Genomic DNA, 15,239 nt, shown 5'->3' with positions numbered 1-15,239 from the left:
ATGCCTCGGTTATGCAAGTGAACAGGGCCAAATTGTTTATCTGGACTTTGTCTAATTTTTAAAATGCATATTAACTGTTCATAGATTCAGAATGAGTCTTTGTGGTATTTAGTGGCAGCCAATATTCAGATGTATTAATGTGACCAAAAAAAAAAAAAAAAAAACACCCCCAAAACACATGCATACTTTGCAGAGAGCAGTTCTCGTAGATGAGGTCTCAGGACGACGCTGTCACACATCAGCTTGAGGATCAGGTGAGCGTTGGCCTTGCGGTCTTTGCTCTCCACCACGGACGCTTCAGATGACGGGCCTGTGTGGAGCAGATGGATAAGTAAAGGAGTGAAACGCTCGTCTGCTGTGAAGTTGTAATCCAATGGTTTAGAACGGCACTGGGTTTAATTCACTGTATACCAAAAGATCTGCACAAAAAAAAAAAATCTGATCATGTAATAAACACTAAAAGGTCTCACCTGGGATGGTGGATGTACTGGGACCCTGACTAGGGCCGGAGGATGCCGTAGTGAGTGAGCCGACAGCGGGGGCTAAGATGAAGTCAATGTCACCATCTAACAGAGAAGCTGCATTAGTGGGCGATTACAGACTTGACGAGGCATTCAGGGGTTTTCCCCCCACCTCATTCTAGTGTACAAACAGTGCAGTTGTAACCTACTGGTATGATATTGCAGAATATCAAGTGTCTCACACACACACGTACCAGGATCCATGGGTGGAGGGTCAGGTACCCAGCTAGGTGGGGCGATTGGTGGTGATACAGGGTCCTGGTGGTCACTGGAGGAGGGGCCTGACTCGTGGCGGCTCATTGTGGCAGCTCTAAGTGAGCGCCTCATCATTTCTCGGAGACGGAGACTACAGAGAGAGAGCGAGAGAACGAGAGCGAGAGAGAGAACAAATGTAAGAGAACTAACTTAAAAAAAAAAAAAAAAAAAAAAAAAAAGCGACTTGGCAGCTGAATAAACAATCTATTAGAACCTTTCTGACTGCTTGCATTCATTCATAAAACTAGATTTAAAATAAAAAAAAAAGCTGTCCATTGGTACGGTACAGACTATTTTACCCTTACCCACGACTGCTGGATGAGCCGGTCCGATTTCCCGAGCTATTACTGGACACCACTGAAATGGCATTAGCGATGGCTTCGACTGCAGACAGACGCTCGGCAAACGTGTTCCTTTCCGAACGTTCGGCTTCTGCAACACAGCACAGAGCTTCAAATATGAATCCGATCCATTTTTTATAGGTCACACAATCACATCCTGCATATCGACTGATTAATCTGACCTTCTTCCTCCTTGGTCTCCTTGTTGCTGACGGGGAAGCAGACAGAGACGCATGCATGCAGAAGGTTTCTGTTTCCATCACATCGATGACCGAGCAGAGCGCCAAGAGCGTGTGGGTTCTGTTCCAGCAGCACGGCCTGTTCTAAGCCCACCAGGTACTGCCGACATGCTTCGTAATCGCAGCGCAACACGTGCTGCATCAACGTCTGCTTCTGAAGCACAAACAAACAGACAGACAAGTACTGCTAAGGACGTTTTGGTGTGGAAGCAAAGTGGACCGATGAAAAATGTTAGAAGGTTTAATAGCCTAACTTTGCTTATTGGGGTTTCACACTGGGGTTATTTATCCAGCATTTGGGAAAGTTTGCCATCTCATTACCACATTAGATGAAATGAGAATTAGCCTAGTAGCAATATCAGACAAAGGCATCAATTTAAACTAAATAATGACTTAAGAAATTAATTAATAAAGAAAAAATACTGTGCCTTAAACCCAGGTAGAAATGCTTAAAAATAATTATAATAGTAATAATAGTAATTAAAACAAAAAACTAATAATAATAATAATAATAAAAAAAGTGTACAAAAAAAAAAGTAAAAAAAATAAAAAAGCTGGATAGACTTATTTTATTTTAGAATTTTATTTATTACACATTAAATGTAACTAGCAAATTAATTAAACATAGCAGCTGGATTTAGACTTTTGGTGTATTGTTGTAATTTAGCTGAATCACAAAAACCAGATTTATCCCATTTGGGTCCAATCAGATTTGAAAGAAATCTTTAATGCCTCAAAAGCGCAACAAACTGAGAAACCGTACTGAAAGACGAGTGAGCAGAAGAGTGAGCATGTACCTCTACTGCCATAATGATGACTGCAGCTTTCTTTTTGATTGTGGAGTTGTTGGGCAGGTTGGCAAGCGAGTGAACTCCAATTCCCAAACTAGCGATAGGGGGCAGATCCAGCCAATCAGGGTCTCGGATGCCACCCATGCAGTCTTTCGCCATTGGGTAAATGGTGCCGTTGCCGTCCCGCAGGATAATAGGGCTCTCCTGTAAAACACGACAAGGTTAAAGTAACAGATCCTGCACGGGCTCGAATAAGAAAGCCGAGAAGAAACCAGTAAAAAAAAAAATCTGATCGAATTTCAGCACGTTGTGTATTAACAATTCTAGATAATTTACAGCAACGAGAGTTTGTGTGTCCAACATCACAGAATGTCGCGATCGGTGTCAACAGCTGATGCTGATTACTCCTGATTGCTTTCATGGTATTGATCACATTCAGATAAATAATAAAGCCTTCATTAAAAGGTTCCTAACCTGGCCAGCAGTGAATATGGCCACGTTCCGCTCACTCTGGCCCAGAAAGGCCAGGTTACTGGTAGGAAAATGATTCTCTTGTTCAGCTTTCCCAGTGGCCAAGTCAAATATACAGTACCGAACCCAACTTCCTGTTTTGAGAACAGCATGGACTCCTGCGTTGGACAAAAACGCACAGATCAGCAGCTGCTTCTCAAACCGAAAAAAGACGGTAATATGCAGTTAATACGCCGTGTCGGTATTAAAAAGCGTGCAAAATAAAATACTTCACGACCCGGAAATGATGCGTTTTGTGAATATTTACGAATTTACAGCTTACAAATGAACAGGTCTGTCTTTCTACTGCAAATTTCGCACGGTCACGGCTCTGCTTAGGGCAGAAAGCTGTATAGAGGGATTGGGTTTACATCGGTATAACACATTTTAAAATGGTATTCACGCCATTTTTTTAAGCACGATCCACAAACGTAAACTGTTGCTCTTTCGACTTTGCTTAACACAGTAGTAAAAACAATCTTTGTGTATTGGAAACTTTAAAAAAAATAATACAAATAATAATAATTTACTTGCCTTTGGAGTCAACATTCACAGCTAAAATTTCAGCCTTTTCTGGAATACAAAGTTTTTTAGGGGTGCGTTGAAAACAGTCTGGAACTTTAGGAGTTCCACCAGTTTTAACAACCTGGTAAAGAAGAAGTAGTTTAGTGGGTGAATATTTAATACAAACATGTACGCAGTTTGTGTGTGTGTGTGTGTGTGTGTGTGTGTGTACCTGTAGCTCATCGATTCGGAGCAGCCTGCAGTCCTGCAGGAGTGAGGACGGGTCAGAGTCAGTGGGAGCTGCACTCTGGCTGCTCACGCTGCTCGACGTCCCTGGAAATTTCACAGCAACATATGCACCATCGACTTTTAGCACCTTGAGTTCAAAAGAGAGATTTGTTGCAAACGTGGCGTCGACGTGAGAGAAAACACAAACACACACACACACACACAGACGAACAGCAAAAGATTTCAAGAAACAAATTACAGCGGTCTACGATCTACATGCACAATAAACAAGGCTGAATTACAAAATGCCTAAAAATGCAATTTATCCTGAATTTAATTTATTACACGGTTCATCCAATAAAACACTAGACGTTTATTTACAAGCTACGGGATTACAGAAAAAAGGAAAAAAAAAAAAAAAAAAGGTCAGCATGAGATTTATGCTTAAAATTCACTGTAATAAATAAATAAATATCCTAGTACACAGACTAATATATTAAGAATATATATTTTTTTAAAAAACATAAGTCTATATTAATTATTTTACATTGATTTTTTTCCCCTCCACATCCTCGACCATGCAGGGTCACCTACCTTCCCTACGGGGACATTTTTAACGTCCTCCACAAATACGACCTCACGCAGAGGCCACTGCTCTTCGTTGACCTTTTCTTCTTCTTTAGGTGCCGGCGTCGAGCGCCTCCGCTCTGCAGCACAGCGAGGGACATGTGAGAAATCACAAAGCTCTATCGCCTCGATAACATCCTCCAGCAAAAGCAGCTAAACTCCTTCCTGCTTTCAGTCTCTCATTTAGCTTTTATTTACTTGGTATAGGTCAGTATGTGAAAGCGGACTGAAGAAGAGCTAAACGGTTAAGAGAATAAATAACCTGCAAACTGACACCTAAAATGTGTGCTGATTTCTACCATCATCAATCTAATACATTGTAAAGTATTGTTCCGTCGTTTTGGGCAAAAATTACTCATTATCCTTAAATAGATCGATGTTTTGTCTTCGTACTTACCTTGAAAAGTACAAGGAACAAACTAAATCAGTGTCTGCACTATTCTCGGTCCTGTGATTTAGTGCTTTATAAAGAACATGAAACACATTCAAATACAAAAAGGGCAAAGACTTAATTGGGGAGAAATTAACGGCGACTGGCAGAGCGTCAGGGTCAGTGTAAGTAGGCCAGGACACACTGAAAACTCTGACAAACCCAAAAGCAATAGATGATAACGCAGAGAGAATAGAACAAGTCTGTAGTCCTGTATGACGCTAAGGGCTAAGGATCTAAGGGCCTTTTTACACCTGGTCACTTCATGTGTTTTCTCTGATCCGATAGCTATCTGATTTGTTAAAACTGTTCCGTTTACATTAGGCCACATAAATGCGTCTTGGTGAATCGGATATCGATCCGATCTTTCTACTCCCGCCCAAAATACTAATATATTTGACCTCATTTCCGTGGTAATTGAAACGGAACACGCTTTGGTGTATGCGGTTTTCAGAATGCAATCAAAAAGACGACGAAAAACCTCGTTACGACGGTTATGTTACAAAAAAACAGCATTTACTATTCGCTGCATTTTCGCTGCCGGCAGCAGCGCATTTTAAGCCCCAACGAGACACCTGGGTGAAAGATCACCTGTGAGTGACGTACTTCTGTTTGGGAGGAGTATAGCGCTGACGTATGTGGCTTGAACAACCACATTCATTTACACCTGTCCAGTTTCACCTGAAATGTGTCCCAGACCTCCTCCTGAAGTGGTTTGAGCGATCGGATTTATATCCGTCTCAAAAACGTTTCAGAGGGCATTTAGACCTGGTCTTTTTACCATCGGATAGCTGTCTGATCACAGAAAACGCATGAAGTGACCAGGTGTAAAAAGCCTTTAAAATGTGTGTTAACAGGATGCAGGGATCAATGAATGTTTTTGTGTTATTTAGAGCTGATAAATTTGCTGACAAGGAAATCGTAGTGGGCAGGAAAAAAGCCCCAACACACACAGTGTCTATGGACAGGACAGCTTCATGCTAACTATTCTAATTTCCCCTTGGGATCGATCGCTATACAAACAGATACGGAGTGGTTTGAACCTGCCTTACTTGTGTTTGCACTGCAGGAAATGCTAATGATTTTATCTGAGTCTAGCGGTACATACTGTAAGGCAGAGAGGCACTGCTGGCGATGGAGGAGGTGTCGCTGCATGTGGAGGCTGGAGACGGAGGAGGACCCATCTCAGTTTTGACCATTTCGGGTTTGGTCTCTGCCCTGTTGATCAAGAACCGTCAGAAGTTGTACTGCTGCATGAATTATCTCAGGTTTGGCTTCATATATCAATTTTATCCGATACGTTCGAGATATTGGATTTGATTAAAAATGACATGAAGCGAAACGTTTATCAGTAAGGGTCATACTTGGTCTCCTGGGCCTTGGCGCTCTTCTCCATACTCTTCAGACTTTCAGGAGAGCGGAGCTGGAAGCGGCAGCTGTCGTTCATGTTCCACACGGACTCCAGCAGGACACCCACTTTGGGGACGCCAGCGTTCACTGAGAAGGCCACGGCACCGGCGTGGTACAGGGGGTTGTTCCGCAAACACACCTGTTGCACAAAGGAGGAAACGTCACTCATTACTATGCATCAAACTTCTATAGCCTCAAGCTCCATTTTGTGGAGTATCAGTATGTTGTGAGCAGTGTCTCATATACCTGAGTGCCCACTGTAATGTTGGGAATGGAGGCAATGCCAGCACTGGATTTGGGCTTCTTATTCTTGGCCCTTGCCTTTTCAAGCATCTTTTTGCGTTGACTGAAAGGCACAACACCCCTGCAGGAAAGAGACGGCAGTTACACACGAGTGTCCACACTGTCCTACTGTACAAACACCACACAGACTCACAAAGAGAAGTGAAGAAAGAAAGGCAACGGAAGACATGAGGAGGACTATTAAGGTGCCAGTATTACACTGTACCCATTAGAGGGGAGGGAGAGAGAGAAGAAAGAAAGAAAGAAAGAGAGAAAGAGAGAAAGAGAAAGAGAAAGAAAGAAAGAAAGAAAGAAAGAAAGAAAGAAAGAGAAAGAAAGAAAGAGAAAGAGAGAGAGAGAGAGAGAGAGAGAGAGAGAGAGAGAGAGAGAGAGAGAGAGAGAAAGAAAGAGAAAGAGAGAAAGAAAGAAAGAAAGAAAGAGAAAGAGAAAGAAAGAAAGAGAGAGAGAGAGAGAGAAAGAGAGGGGGAGAGAGAAAGAGAGAGAAAGAGAGGGGGAGAGAGAGAGAGAGAAAGAGAGGGGGAGAGAGAGAGAGAGAAAGAGAGAGAGAGAGAGAGAGAAAGAAAGAAAGAAAGAAAGAAAGAAAGAAAGAAAGAAAGAAGCATTTCAGTGTGAGGGTGATGAGTGACGTACCACCAGTAGAGGCTGGTCTCCAGCTGAGCGCATGTGTACAGAGAGCAACAGTGCAGAGAGACAATGCGTTCACCCTGCAGCTCCGGGAAGGTCTGAGCCCCGTGTTCCAGCTTACATGCTACTGAACTCAGTGTGTCATCCACCCACGTTGCCACCTACACAAACACACACACACACACACAAGATAGAATGTATGTGAATTTTTACATTTTAAAGAGAAATGCCTCATCGTTGTCTGGATTTCTCTCTGACCTTGTTGGACTCCGTAGCGACTGTGGCCCGAATACTGTTAGCAGACAAGAGCGTGATTTTCTCGTTGGTCAGGCCGAGGAAGGACACGCGAGGGTGATGGATGGAAGAATTCTGGAACAAACAACGGCCAAAGCATCAATGTACTGAACCATTTCTTCATCTGTTCAACAGCCCAAGCTGAGGAGGAATAATTTCAGTAACAATCACATGCGGTGTCTGGCTGTGGAGATCTTACCTGAGAGTTTCTGTAAGGTTCTGGTTCGTTCCACTTCCACTGGTAAAGTTCGCCTTTGGAGCTGACAGCCACGAGCTCGGAGAACATCGCCCCGATGCTGACGAACCTCACGCCGTCCTGTACGGGTAGGAAAAAAAAAAACAAAAAAACAATGAGACATTAGAGGACAATTCTCTCACTGTGGATATCTGTATGATCTAAATTTCATATAACCATTAAAATGTTATCTAACACTGCAGCAGCGGTGAGTAGGACTGTGTGAAAAGCAGCATCTTCATGATACAAAATACGCATCACAATACAGTCGTTGTGAATCCAAATCGGGATGACGTTAAAATAAAAACGGTCCCTTGTTGTAATGCAGGCATTTTCCGCTACGTTAAATGTGAACTTTTTCAAGTTTCCGCACCACACTCATGTCCCACCTTATCAGGCCACCACTGCAGCTCCTCTCCCAGAGAGACAGGGCTCTGCAGGGGGACGGTCTTCTTGTCCAAGCTCGGTTCTCCGTCTCGGCTGGTGGAGCCACGCTCGGTGTCGAAGGAAGCTCCGTCCAGCCACCGCCTCTCGCGAAGCCTCAGCACGGACTCGCGTTCGCGCAGCAGCTCGGAGTCGCGCTCTAAGGGAAGAAGGAGAACTGGTATGCAATAGGGTCACACCAGTGGGATACACATAAGCCACTCTCTGGGAAAGACCCTTGTAATGAAACAGATTCATAAACTTAGCACTAATTTACTACAGAAGACATGATTTAAATAAATGAATAAAATAAAAATAAGAATTTCTTTGTACCACATTTTGTAGGGTGATTTTCTTTACTAACATGGAACATTTCCAGTGTAAACGTCGAGTAAACTGTAAACTGTGAGTACTGGAGTAGCACGCCGACTTTAAAAAGTAGCACAGCGTGTGCGCAGGTTAAAGTGCATGTCTTATAATCCAGGGGGAAAAAGAAAAAGAAAAAAAAAACATATCTTGAGTTTCCTCTTTCTTTCTTCGCCAAACTTTCACTCGACACCCGACGGTATAAGCTGCGCACATCTGACTGCCTCGTTTCAGCCAAAGCCAGTAACGTGTTTAATAGTCAATTACCACAAGGATCGTCAAAAACACTTAAGGCTGGACTGATATCTGGTGTTCTTTCTCCTGTACTAGTAACAGTCACTCAGACAGTAGGAACAGTCCTAGCTGGGTGTCCAGTGAAGACTAACGAACACAGCAGGGCCTTTCTCAGAGGGCTCATTAAGGAAAAACATCTGGGACCATGCAGCGAGCTCGTGCGCTCACACACACACACACACATGCACGCACGTGCTGATAAAGAAGAGGAAAACCAAACCCTTGATTCTTGAAACAGCATCTGACTTTCTATCATTGAGCTGTTGAATGATTCTCGATTGCGAATTGTGAGTTGTTGATAGATTTCCTATAACGGCGTCTCGGACAATAGCGCTGGCTGTAATCCGTATCACGGGTTTATATTAATAGTCTAGTTCCGTATAATGCAAACAATAACAGGAAATAACTTGGTTTGCGGCCGTCGCACAGCGTTAAAGAGAAATAAATGGTTAAATGACAAAACGCGGTGGTAGAAGACCAACGGAACAGAACTGCAAAAAACTAAACGGCTTCGAGTCGCGCCACATCTTTTCCTATAGCATTATAACCGATCCTTAAGTGTTTGATTTCTTACTGAACCAGAATTCATTCTCCAACCCACATCGTCACATCCCCACACACAGGAATATGAATATTTCAGTTACAAGCTTTTATTCTTTCATCTAATCAAAATACATCATACATCATTACACCCCACCTGCAAATACTCCCGTGATAAAATAAATAATAAAGGTAATGCTGTTTATTATACTAATTGACAAATGTGTTGAATCTCGCAATATACAAATCGCTTATCAGCACATGCATACAGCTGGAGTTCCAGTAGCATAAAATATTCACACGCAAGCACACAACATACACACAAAAACGACGAACCCTAATATAAAATGACATTTAAGCAAAGGTTCCCTATACCGCAGGTGTAGCCAAGCAGTTAGGATATTAATATATATTAAAATAATTAATATTAATATCCTAATAAAACATTCCATTTTACTATTGACTGAAAAAGTGTTTCGTTTTATTTGTTCTGGGTTTTTTTGTTTTTGGGTGGGATCCGATTTCTATCCGTTAAATTGCATGGATTTGGTAAAATCCCCGATCTTATCTTGAGCATCTTGAACGGGTTTGCATTTCGCCCTTTACCTCGTGAAGAGCCGAGACGCGACAGCGACGAGCGTCGGAAAGACGGGTAGCCGAAGTAGCTGATGTCCTCTGAGAACATGGCGTCGGCGTCGATGATGACGCTGGGGTGTGCCGAGTGGATGTCAGCGTCCAGCAGAGACATCAGGTCTTCTGCAAAAGAGTGCACTGATTACAGATTGATACCAACACGCCGCCCAATATACGCAAGATAGAGAGCTCAATATCGTTTACACACAAAGTTATAGGTTTGTATGTATTCCATGCCACTTTTTGATTATTTTCCCTATAACATGATGTCATTTTTATTCCGTCTGCTGCGGTTTGTGAAGATTGAGATGCTTCACCTCCAGGAAGGTAGGACTCGCTGGCCGTGTCGTCGCCGTCGTCGCCGTCCTCGTCGTCTCGGCTCAGCAGGTTGTTCACGGCCAGGTTTACGTCCAGGTTGGTGCGCTGCAGCTCACGGATGATGACGCTTCTCGATTTGCCTTGCAGGACCACCTGGGCCTGGGAGGATAGAAAGCACATCGTGTATAATTTCACAAAGGTTTTTTTTTATTTTTTTAGAGTTAGATAAGAAGAAAGACATTTATGCTATTGTTTGGTGTACCTGAGAAATGAGCTCCTCGGGAATGACTGATGCTGGTATGACTGGTTGCGGCTGACTCCCCAGCAGACCCGACCCTCTGTCTCTGCCCGTACGGATCACGCGTGTCTGTCGCCGCGAATCACGTGCTGCAGCACTTGAACGACCGGAAGATGCTCCTCCCCCTCCGCTAGCCCCTCCGCCTCCACCGCCACTGCCCCCGCCTCCTCCTGTCCCTCCACCACCACTGCCCCCGCTGCCTCCACCTCCTCCACCCACTCCTGAACTCCAGCGGCTCCTGTACAGAGGCATGTATACGGCATTATTAAAAGGTCCGTAGGTCTACTACCAGCTATGACTTTCCATCTTAATGTCTACTCCTGCTCTTACAAACAAATCCGTGTCACGGAGCTGATTCGTTGCCTGCAGTTGCCGACTGCAGGTGTAAGACCTACTGAGCTACGTGTATGGCACTAGCTTCGTTTTGTAGTTAGTACAATCAGTAAACTTTAGGTAGGTAATTAACAAGCCTGGAAGCGCAAATATATCAAACCCTAAATGAATTTCATGGTAAAGGGGAGGTTTCATCATCTTATATTAACAATATACTTTAACAAGTTTCCAAAGGCCTGATCTTCCATTTTCCCGTCCCAGCTTCAAATCATTTTTATAGCGTTTATAAAGGACCAGAGTGGCAGGTCTATAGGAATCAGGATTCATTTCTAATTCTCCGACCCCTAAGAGGGCGGTTATGTTTTTCGAAATTGTGTCAGAATTTATTTAATCAGTATTTGAAAGCCTGAAATGACAAAATAAAAAGAAGAAAATAAAAAAAACTCTGGATTTTTCTGCCAGGCTTTTGAATGCCCCCTGCCAGCCACTTACCCAAGGGTGTTGCCTGCCAGTCGGCCCAAAGTGTCAGAACCAGACAGGAACCAGGGTGGATCACTAGTCCGACCTGGCCTGGAGGTCCTTCCTGTCCCTGAGCCACTGCTCAACTTTGAACTGGAAACAAAAGACCGGAGATTACAGTTACAAGAATTGCAGCCCCAACTTTTGGGACTATTGAGTACAGCCTGGTCATGCCAGGCATTGTTAGATTCAATTCTGTCTGAAATAACAAGGGCAGGACGAATTCGAAGGCTAACTAGCATGGCAACACCCTTGGATATGTCAGAACTGGCTGCAAGTCATTAATCATAGTAGAAAAAAAAAGATTGCAGAGTCCGGGGAGAGCCATCTGTGCTATATATATATATATATATATATATATATATATATATATATATATATATATATATATATATATATATATATATATATATATATTACATACATATACATATATATAAATGATTATATTTTTTAATGGTTTCTAGATTTGGAAATTATTTGGGGAAAAAATAAATACATAAATGCTGACGTAGCCTGGACGTCTCAATGGAAAACATTAGCTTAAAAAAAAAAAAATAAACAGCAGCATTCTGCAACCCGAAGCAAAGCAATGCCATTTCAACCCAGAGCAGCAAAGCAATAACACCATGCGCTAAGAAAACTGTTTCAAAGGGCATTTTCTTCTCCCTCATATCTCCTCCCTAAATCTATTGGCTTTAACGCAGAGTTATTTAACTTCTCTGTTCACAAATCTTTTATTATACCTATTCCAGAGAAAAACTGCAGTTACACTGGGACATAAAGTGTAAAGAAGTTCAGCGGCGAGTCTATTCGTTCGCAAGGTCGTAAAACGTAAAGTAATTACGGACGCCGTGCTCGCGACGTATCGCTTTATCGACAAAGTGAGAAGGAACACGACCCCAAAATGTGGAACGTATATTGGGGTTAAAAATTATAATAAGATCGCCAATTGGTATTAGAAATATGCAGCATTTAAACAAAAACAAGGACACGGTACAAAGTCATGGGTCAAAGTTTAGCACATTCTGCTTAAATAAATAAATAAATAAATAAATAAATAAATAAACAAACCACTCAAAAAGCCACGACCAAAAAACTCAAGCGGCTTATAAAAGCGTCTGCGCTCTCTAGGTCTGTTTAGAAAGCATGATTATGGTCTCACCCATCGTTTCCATCTGGCTTGCCCAGTTCCAATCGATCTGGCTGCACGGCGAAGCTTATCCTGCAGATCCGACCATCCTGAAACAGACAGCTGGGTCATTTTCTGCAGCATCATAAGTGATTTGTGGATTAAAAAAAAAAATCAGGGAAATAAATAAACCCAGAAAAACAACAAAACGTTACCTCGAGCAGGAACCCGGCATGGTTTGGTCCGACGACACACTGCTTAAGCGTGGCCTGCTCCAGCAAATTAAGCTGTGGGTGACTGCAAAAACAAGACAGAGATGAGATCAACTGGGGGTGGGGGTGGGGGCAATCATATCATTTGCTTTTCAGTATTGTGTGTGTTGTGAGCTAAAATCCCACCTATTACAGTTGTATTTGTTGAGTTTTTCGGATACTTCACGAAGTCTGTAGGGAGAATTAACAATCAAGGATTAGAGCATAGCTGACCTTTTCAGACCAAGGCAGAAAAGGCACAGCAGCACACATTTACACACATTTTCCCAAAGTGTGTTAAGTATCGTTGTGCGTTAAATACGCCTAGGTTGCTGTAAAGGCGTGACGTTCGGTTGTGTACACAGAATAATAAAATCCACAGGAAGTTCATCTGAACTAGATTCTAAACATTCAAACACCCCCCCCCCCTCCCCCCGTTAGAGTTTATGCAAACTGTATGGAAAGGTTACAAGCGACGACAATTAACATCACATGTATCATCGAGTTGAGTGTGCGATATATTACAGCCGCTGACAGCATCAGATACAATCTGTTCCTGCTCTTGTTTAGTATCCGGGTTCATTAATACATCAGCGCTGAGATTTACATTTACAGAATTTAGCAGACGCCTTGCTCAGGTGCCCAACAGTAACAGCTTGGTGGACGTAGGAATCGAACTCACAACCTTCCGATTGGTAGCCCAACACCTTAACCACAAGGCTACCACATCCCTGAGAGATCAGAGCGAATAAATCACTAGACAAACTTTACAGCTGAACTCGAAAATGCTTCTCTTTGACTTTCTAGTAAAAAAAATGAGCCCAGTCCCTTGGATTGCTGTTCAGAAAGGAACAATGAGGCTGCTTCTGTTGTGGCCCATCTGCCTTGAGCATCAGCGTGTCGTTTGTTTGGAGACGCTTTTCTGTTCGCCGAGATTGTAAAGACTGTAGACTTCCCACCAGCTCAGTTCTGCGTGGCCGCTCTGTCGGACCCTGTTCTGACTTTTGCTGTGAACCTGAACTGAAGAGATTTAACTGCAACATCGCTGTGTATCCGTTCGGCATTTCACCCTTTATTTAAGTAACACGTTTGACCTGGTGTAAAATATATCTTGTATATTTCTGGAATAGAAACATGATTCAGGAATCATCCATGCTGAGAGATTCGTTTCTGACATCGCCTGACTCTTCCCAGTGGTGTGGCTTAATCCCAAAGGGTAGAGTAAACCTACAGGATGTAGGAAAGTAAAACGGACACCGATAAATGCCAAATACAGAAACAAACGTAATGAACGGCTTCTCGGGTGTAACTAGCTCAGACCGAACCTGCCCAGAAAGATCATAAATTTCAGAAATGTAGGCGACTCATTTGGACAGCGTTAGTGTTTCCTGTACTCAAGGTTACCTTCTCGAGTTTGCTCCTGTATTAAAGTGAAGGCCGTAACATCACAAGTCCTTCTCAATACTCCTTCCTGAACTCAAACCCCAGACAAAAAACCTTGGATGTGTCCTGACTGTTGCCAAACCCCATTTCCCTCTTGAACGGAAGCATTAAATTTGGTTCCTTTTCTAATCAGATTTCGGGCAGATTTACTCAGAGCTTTATTCAAATCCGTTCGTTTATATCACAATGACGTTTAAAGCAATACCCGGTCGCACTTTTTCGTGCTCAGATTTGTAAAATGTATTAATTAATAATGATTCCCTTTGACAAGAGACGTTAAATATGATTTACGAGCATTAACGGCTCACGTTAAGGGTCACGGATACATCCTCGGCCGTGCGACGGTGTGATATTTCAGAGAAAAAAAATCTTGATAGTCAGATTCACCATTTGGTAGAAACTTGAGTCGGTATTCCCTCGTGAGCCCTCTTTAACCTGAGAGTTTAATTCCCAGCACTTGGTATTGTCTTTTTAGAGCCACATGGGAGGATCAACCTCCCCGAGTCCTCCTTAAAAGACCCAGCGCAAGAAATCTCCTTGGAAACGGATCAAACTGGAGGAGTAACACCTCTGATTAAGCCTCTGAGGACCTGAACGAGCTCCAGTAACAATGCAGCTCTACCTCGTCGCCTCACACACACACACACACACGGGGAGGGAGGACAGATCGGTCACTAACAAAAGCTCTAAACAATAAATGAACCAACGTGCAGTTGTGTGTACGCTCCCAAGGAACATTTCTAACGTTCAGGGATAAGGAACAGTTCTGAGAGGTTATGAGCTGAACACACTTTATGAGCCCACCGTGTTGGTTTGGTGTAGATTACATTTAAACAGCTGCTGTGGAAACCTTAAACGTTCTAAAAGACATTTCACAAGAGTAGCCATGCAGTTAAATGTTTATATATAAAAAAAATAATTTAAAAAAAACACCACTGCGTGTTTCTTGTTCGGAGGGCGTCTTGCTCGCCAACCAAAACCCAGACAAAATCGGTTACACTATAAGCTAACACGATCAAACGCGCTAGACTGAGATGATCAGACACGTGCTCGATGCGAACCGCTGCACTCTCCACCAAACACGTACCTTCAAAACTTATTTATTCTGGACCAGTCTGAAAGCAGCACCACAAGCAAGCTCATAATTTCTTTTTAGAGTAGCAACACAAGACTGCAAAATAATGTCTGACAGAACGGTTACCAACAAAAATATCTTCTAGATAAGGAGGAAACACAACACCACAGACGACTCTACAGTTTCTGAATTACAGGAGAACAGTTCTAGCACTTTCATTTTGTTTTGTTTTTATATATATATATAAAATAATATAAAATATATATCACACACTTTGGCATGTGCATTTACACTTTACGCTT

General features: G+C 42.7%; 1 protein-coding gene across 10 annotated transcripts in view; it reads right to left on the bottom strand.

Annotated features, from left to right (window-relative positions):
* Positions 1-15,239, bottom strand: part of ubr5 (ubiquitin protein ligase E3 component n-recognin 5) — a 34,423-nt gene that overhangs the window by 14,100 nt on the left and 5,084 nt on the right. For 7 of the 10 annotated variants that reach the window (XM_060861936.1, XM_060861938.1, XM_060861941.1 and 4 more), the window contains exons 2-25: positions 12,567-12,611; positions 12,384-12,465; positions 12,202-12,278; positions 11,010-11,129; positions 10,149-10,422; positions 9,886-10,045; positions 9,542-9,691; positions 7,702-7,913; positions 7,277-7,393; positions 7,042-7,152; positions 6,790-6,944; positions 6,103-6,220; positions 5,811-5,995; positions 5,555-5,664; positions 3,984-4,096; positions 3,394-3,537; positions 3,192-3,303; positions 2,622-2,776; positions 2,154-2,351; positions 1,300-1,510; positions 1,082-1,208; positions 716-867; positions 471-566; positions 187-310 (exon numbers count right to left, since the gene is read on the bottom strand). In XM_060861936.1, coding sequence (XP_060717919.1) covers positions 187-310; positions 471-566; positions 716-867; positions 1,082-1,208; positions 1,300-1,510; positions 2,154-2,351; positions 2,622-2,776; positions 3,192-3,303; positions 3,394-3,537; positions 3,984-4,096; positions 5,555-5,664; positions 5,811-5,995; positions 6,103-6,220; positions 6,790-6,944; positions 7,042-7,152; positions 7,277-7,393; positions 7,702-7,913; positions 9,542-9,691; positions 9,886-10,045; positions 10,149-10,422; positions 11,010-11,129; positions 12,202-12,278; positions 12,384-12,465; positions 12,567-12,611 — 3,348 coding nt within the window. The remainder of the gene's footprint in view (positions 1-186; positions 311-470; positions 567-715; positions 868-1,081; positions 1,209-1,299; positions 1,511-2,153; positions 2,352-2,621; positions 2,777-3,191; positions 3,304-3,393; positions 3,538-3,983; positions 4,097-5,554; positions 5,665-5,810; positions 5,996-6,102; positions 6,221-6,789; positions 6,945-7,041; positions 7,153-7,276; positions 7,394-7,701; positions 7,914-9,541; positions 9,692-9,885; positions 10,046-10,148; positions 10,423-11,009; positions 11,130-12,201; positions 12,279-12,383; positions 12,466-12,566; positions 12,612-15,239) is intronic. The other 3 variants (XM_060861940.1, XM_060861944.1, XM_060861937.1) reach the window with 2 other exon arrangements.

Source organism: Tachysurus vachellii, chromosome 25 (genome assembly GCF_030014155.1).
Source record: "Tachysurus vachellii isolate PV-2020 chromosome 25, HZAU_Pvac_v1, whole genome shotgun sequence".
Taxonomy (NCBI): domain Eukaryota; kingdom Metazoa; phylum Chordata; class Actinopteri; order Siluriformes; family Bagridae; genus Tachysurus; species Tachysurus vachellii.
Note: the sequence above shows the minus strand (reverse complement) of the source record. Positions and strands in the feature narration are given on the sequence as shown.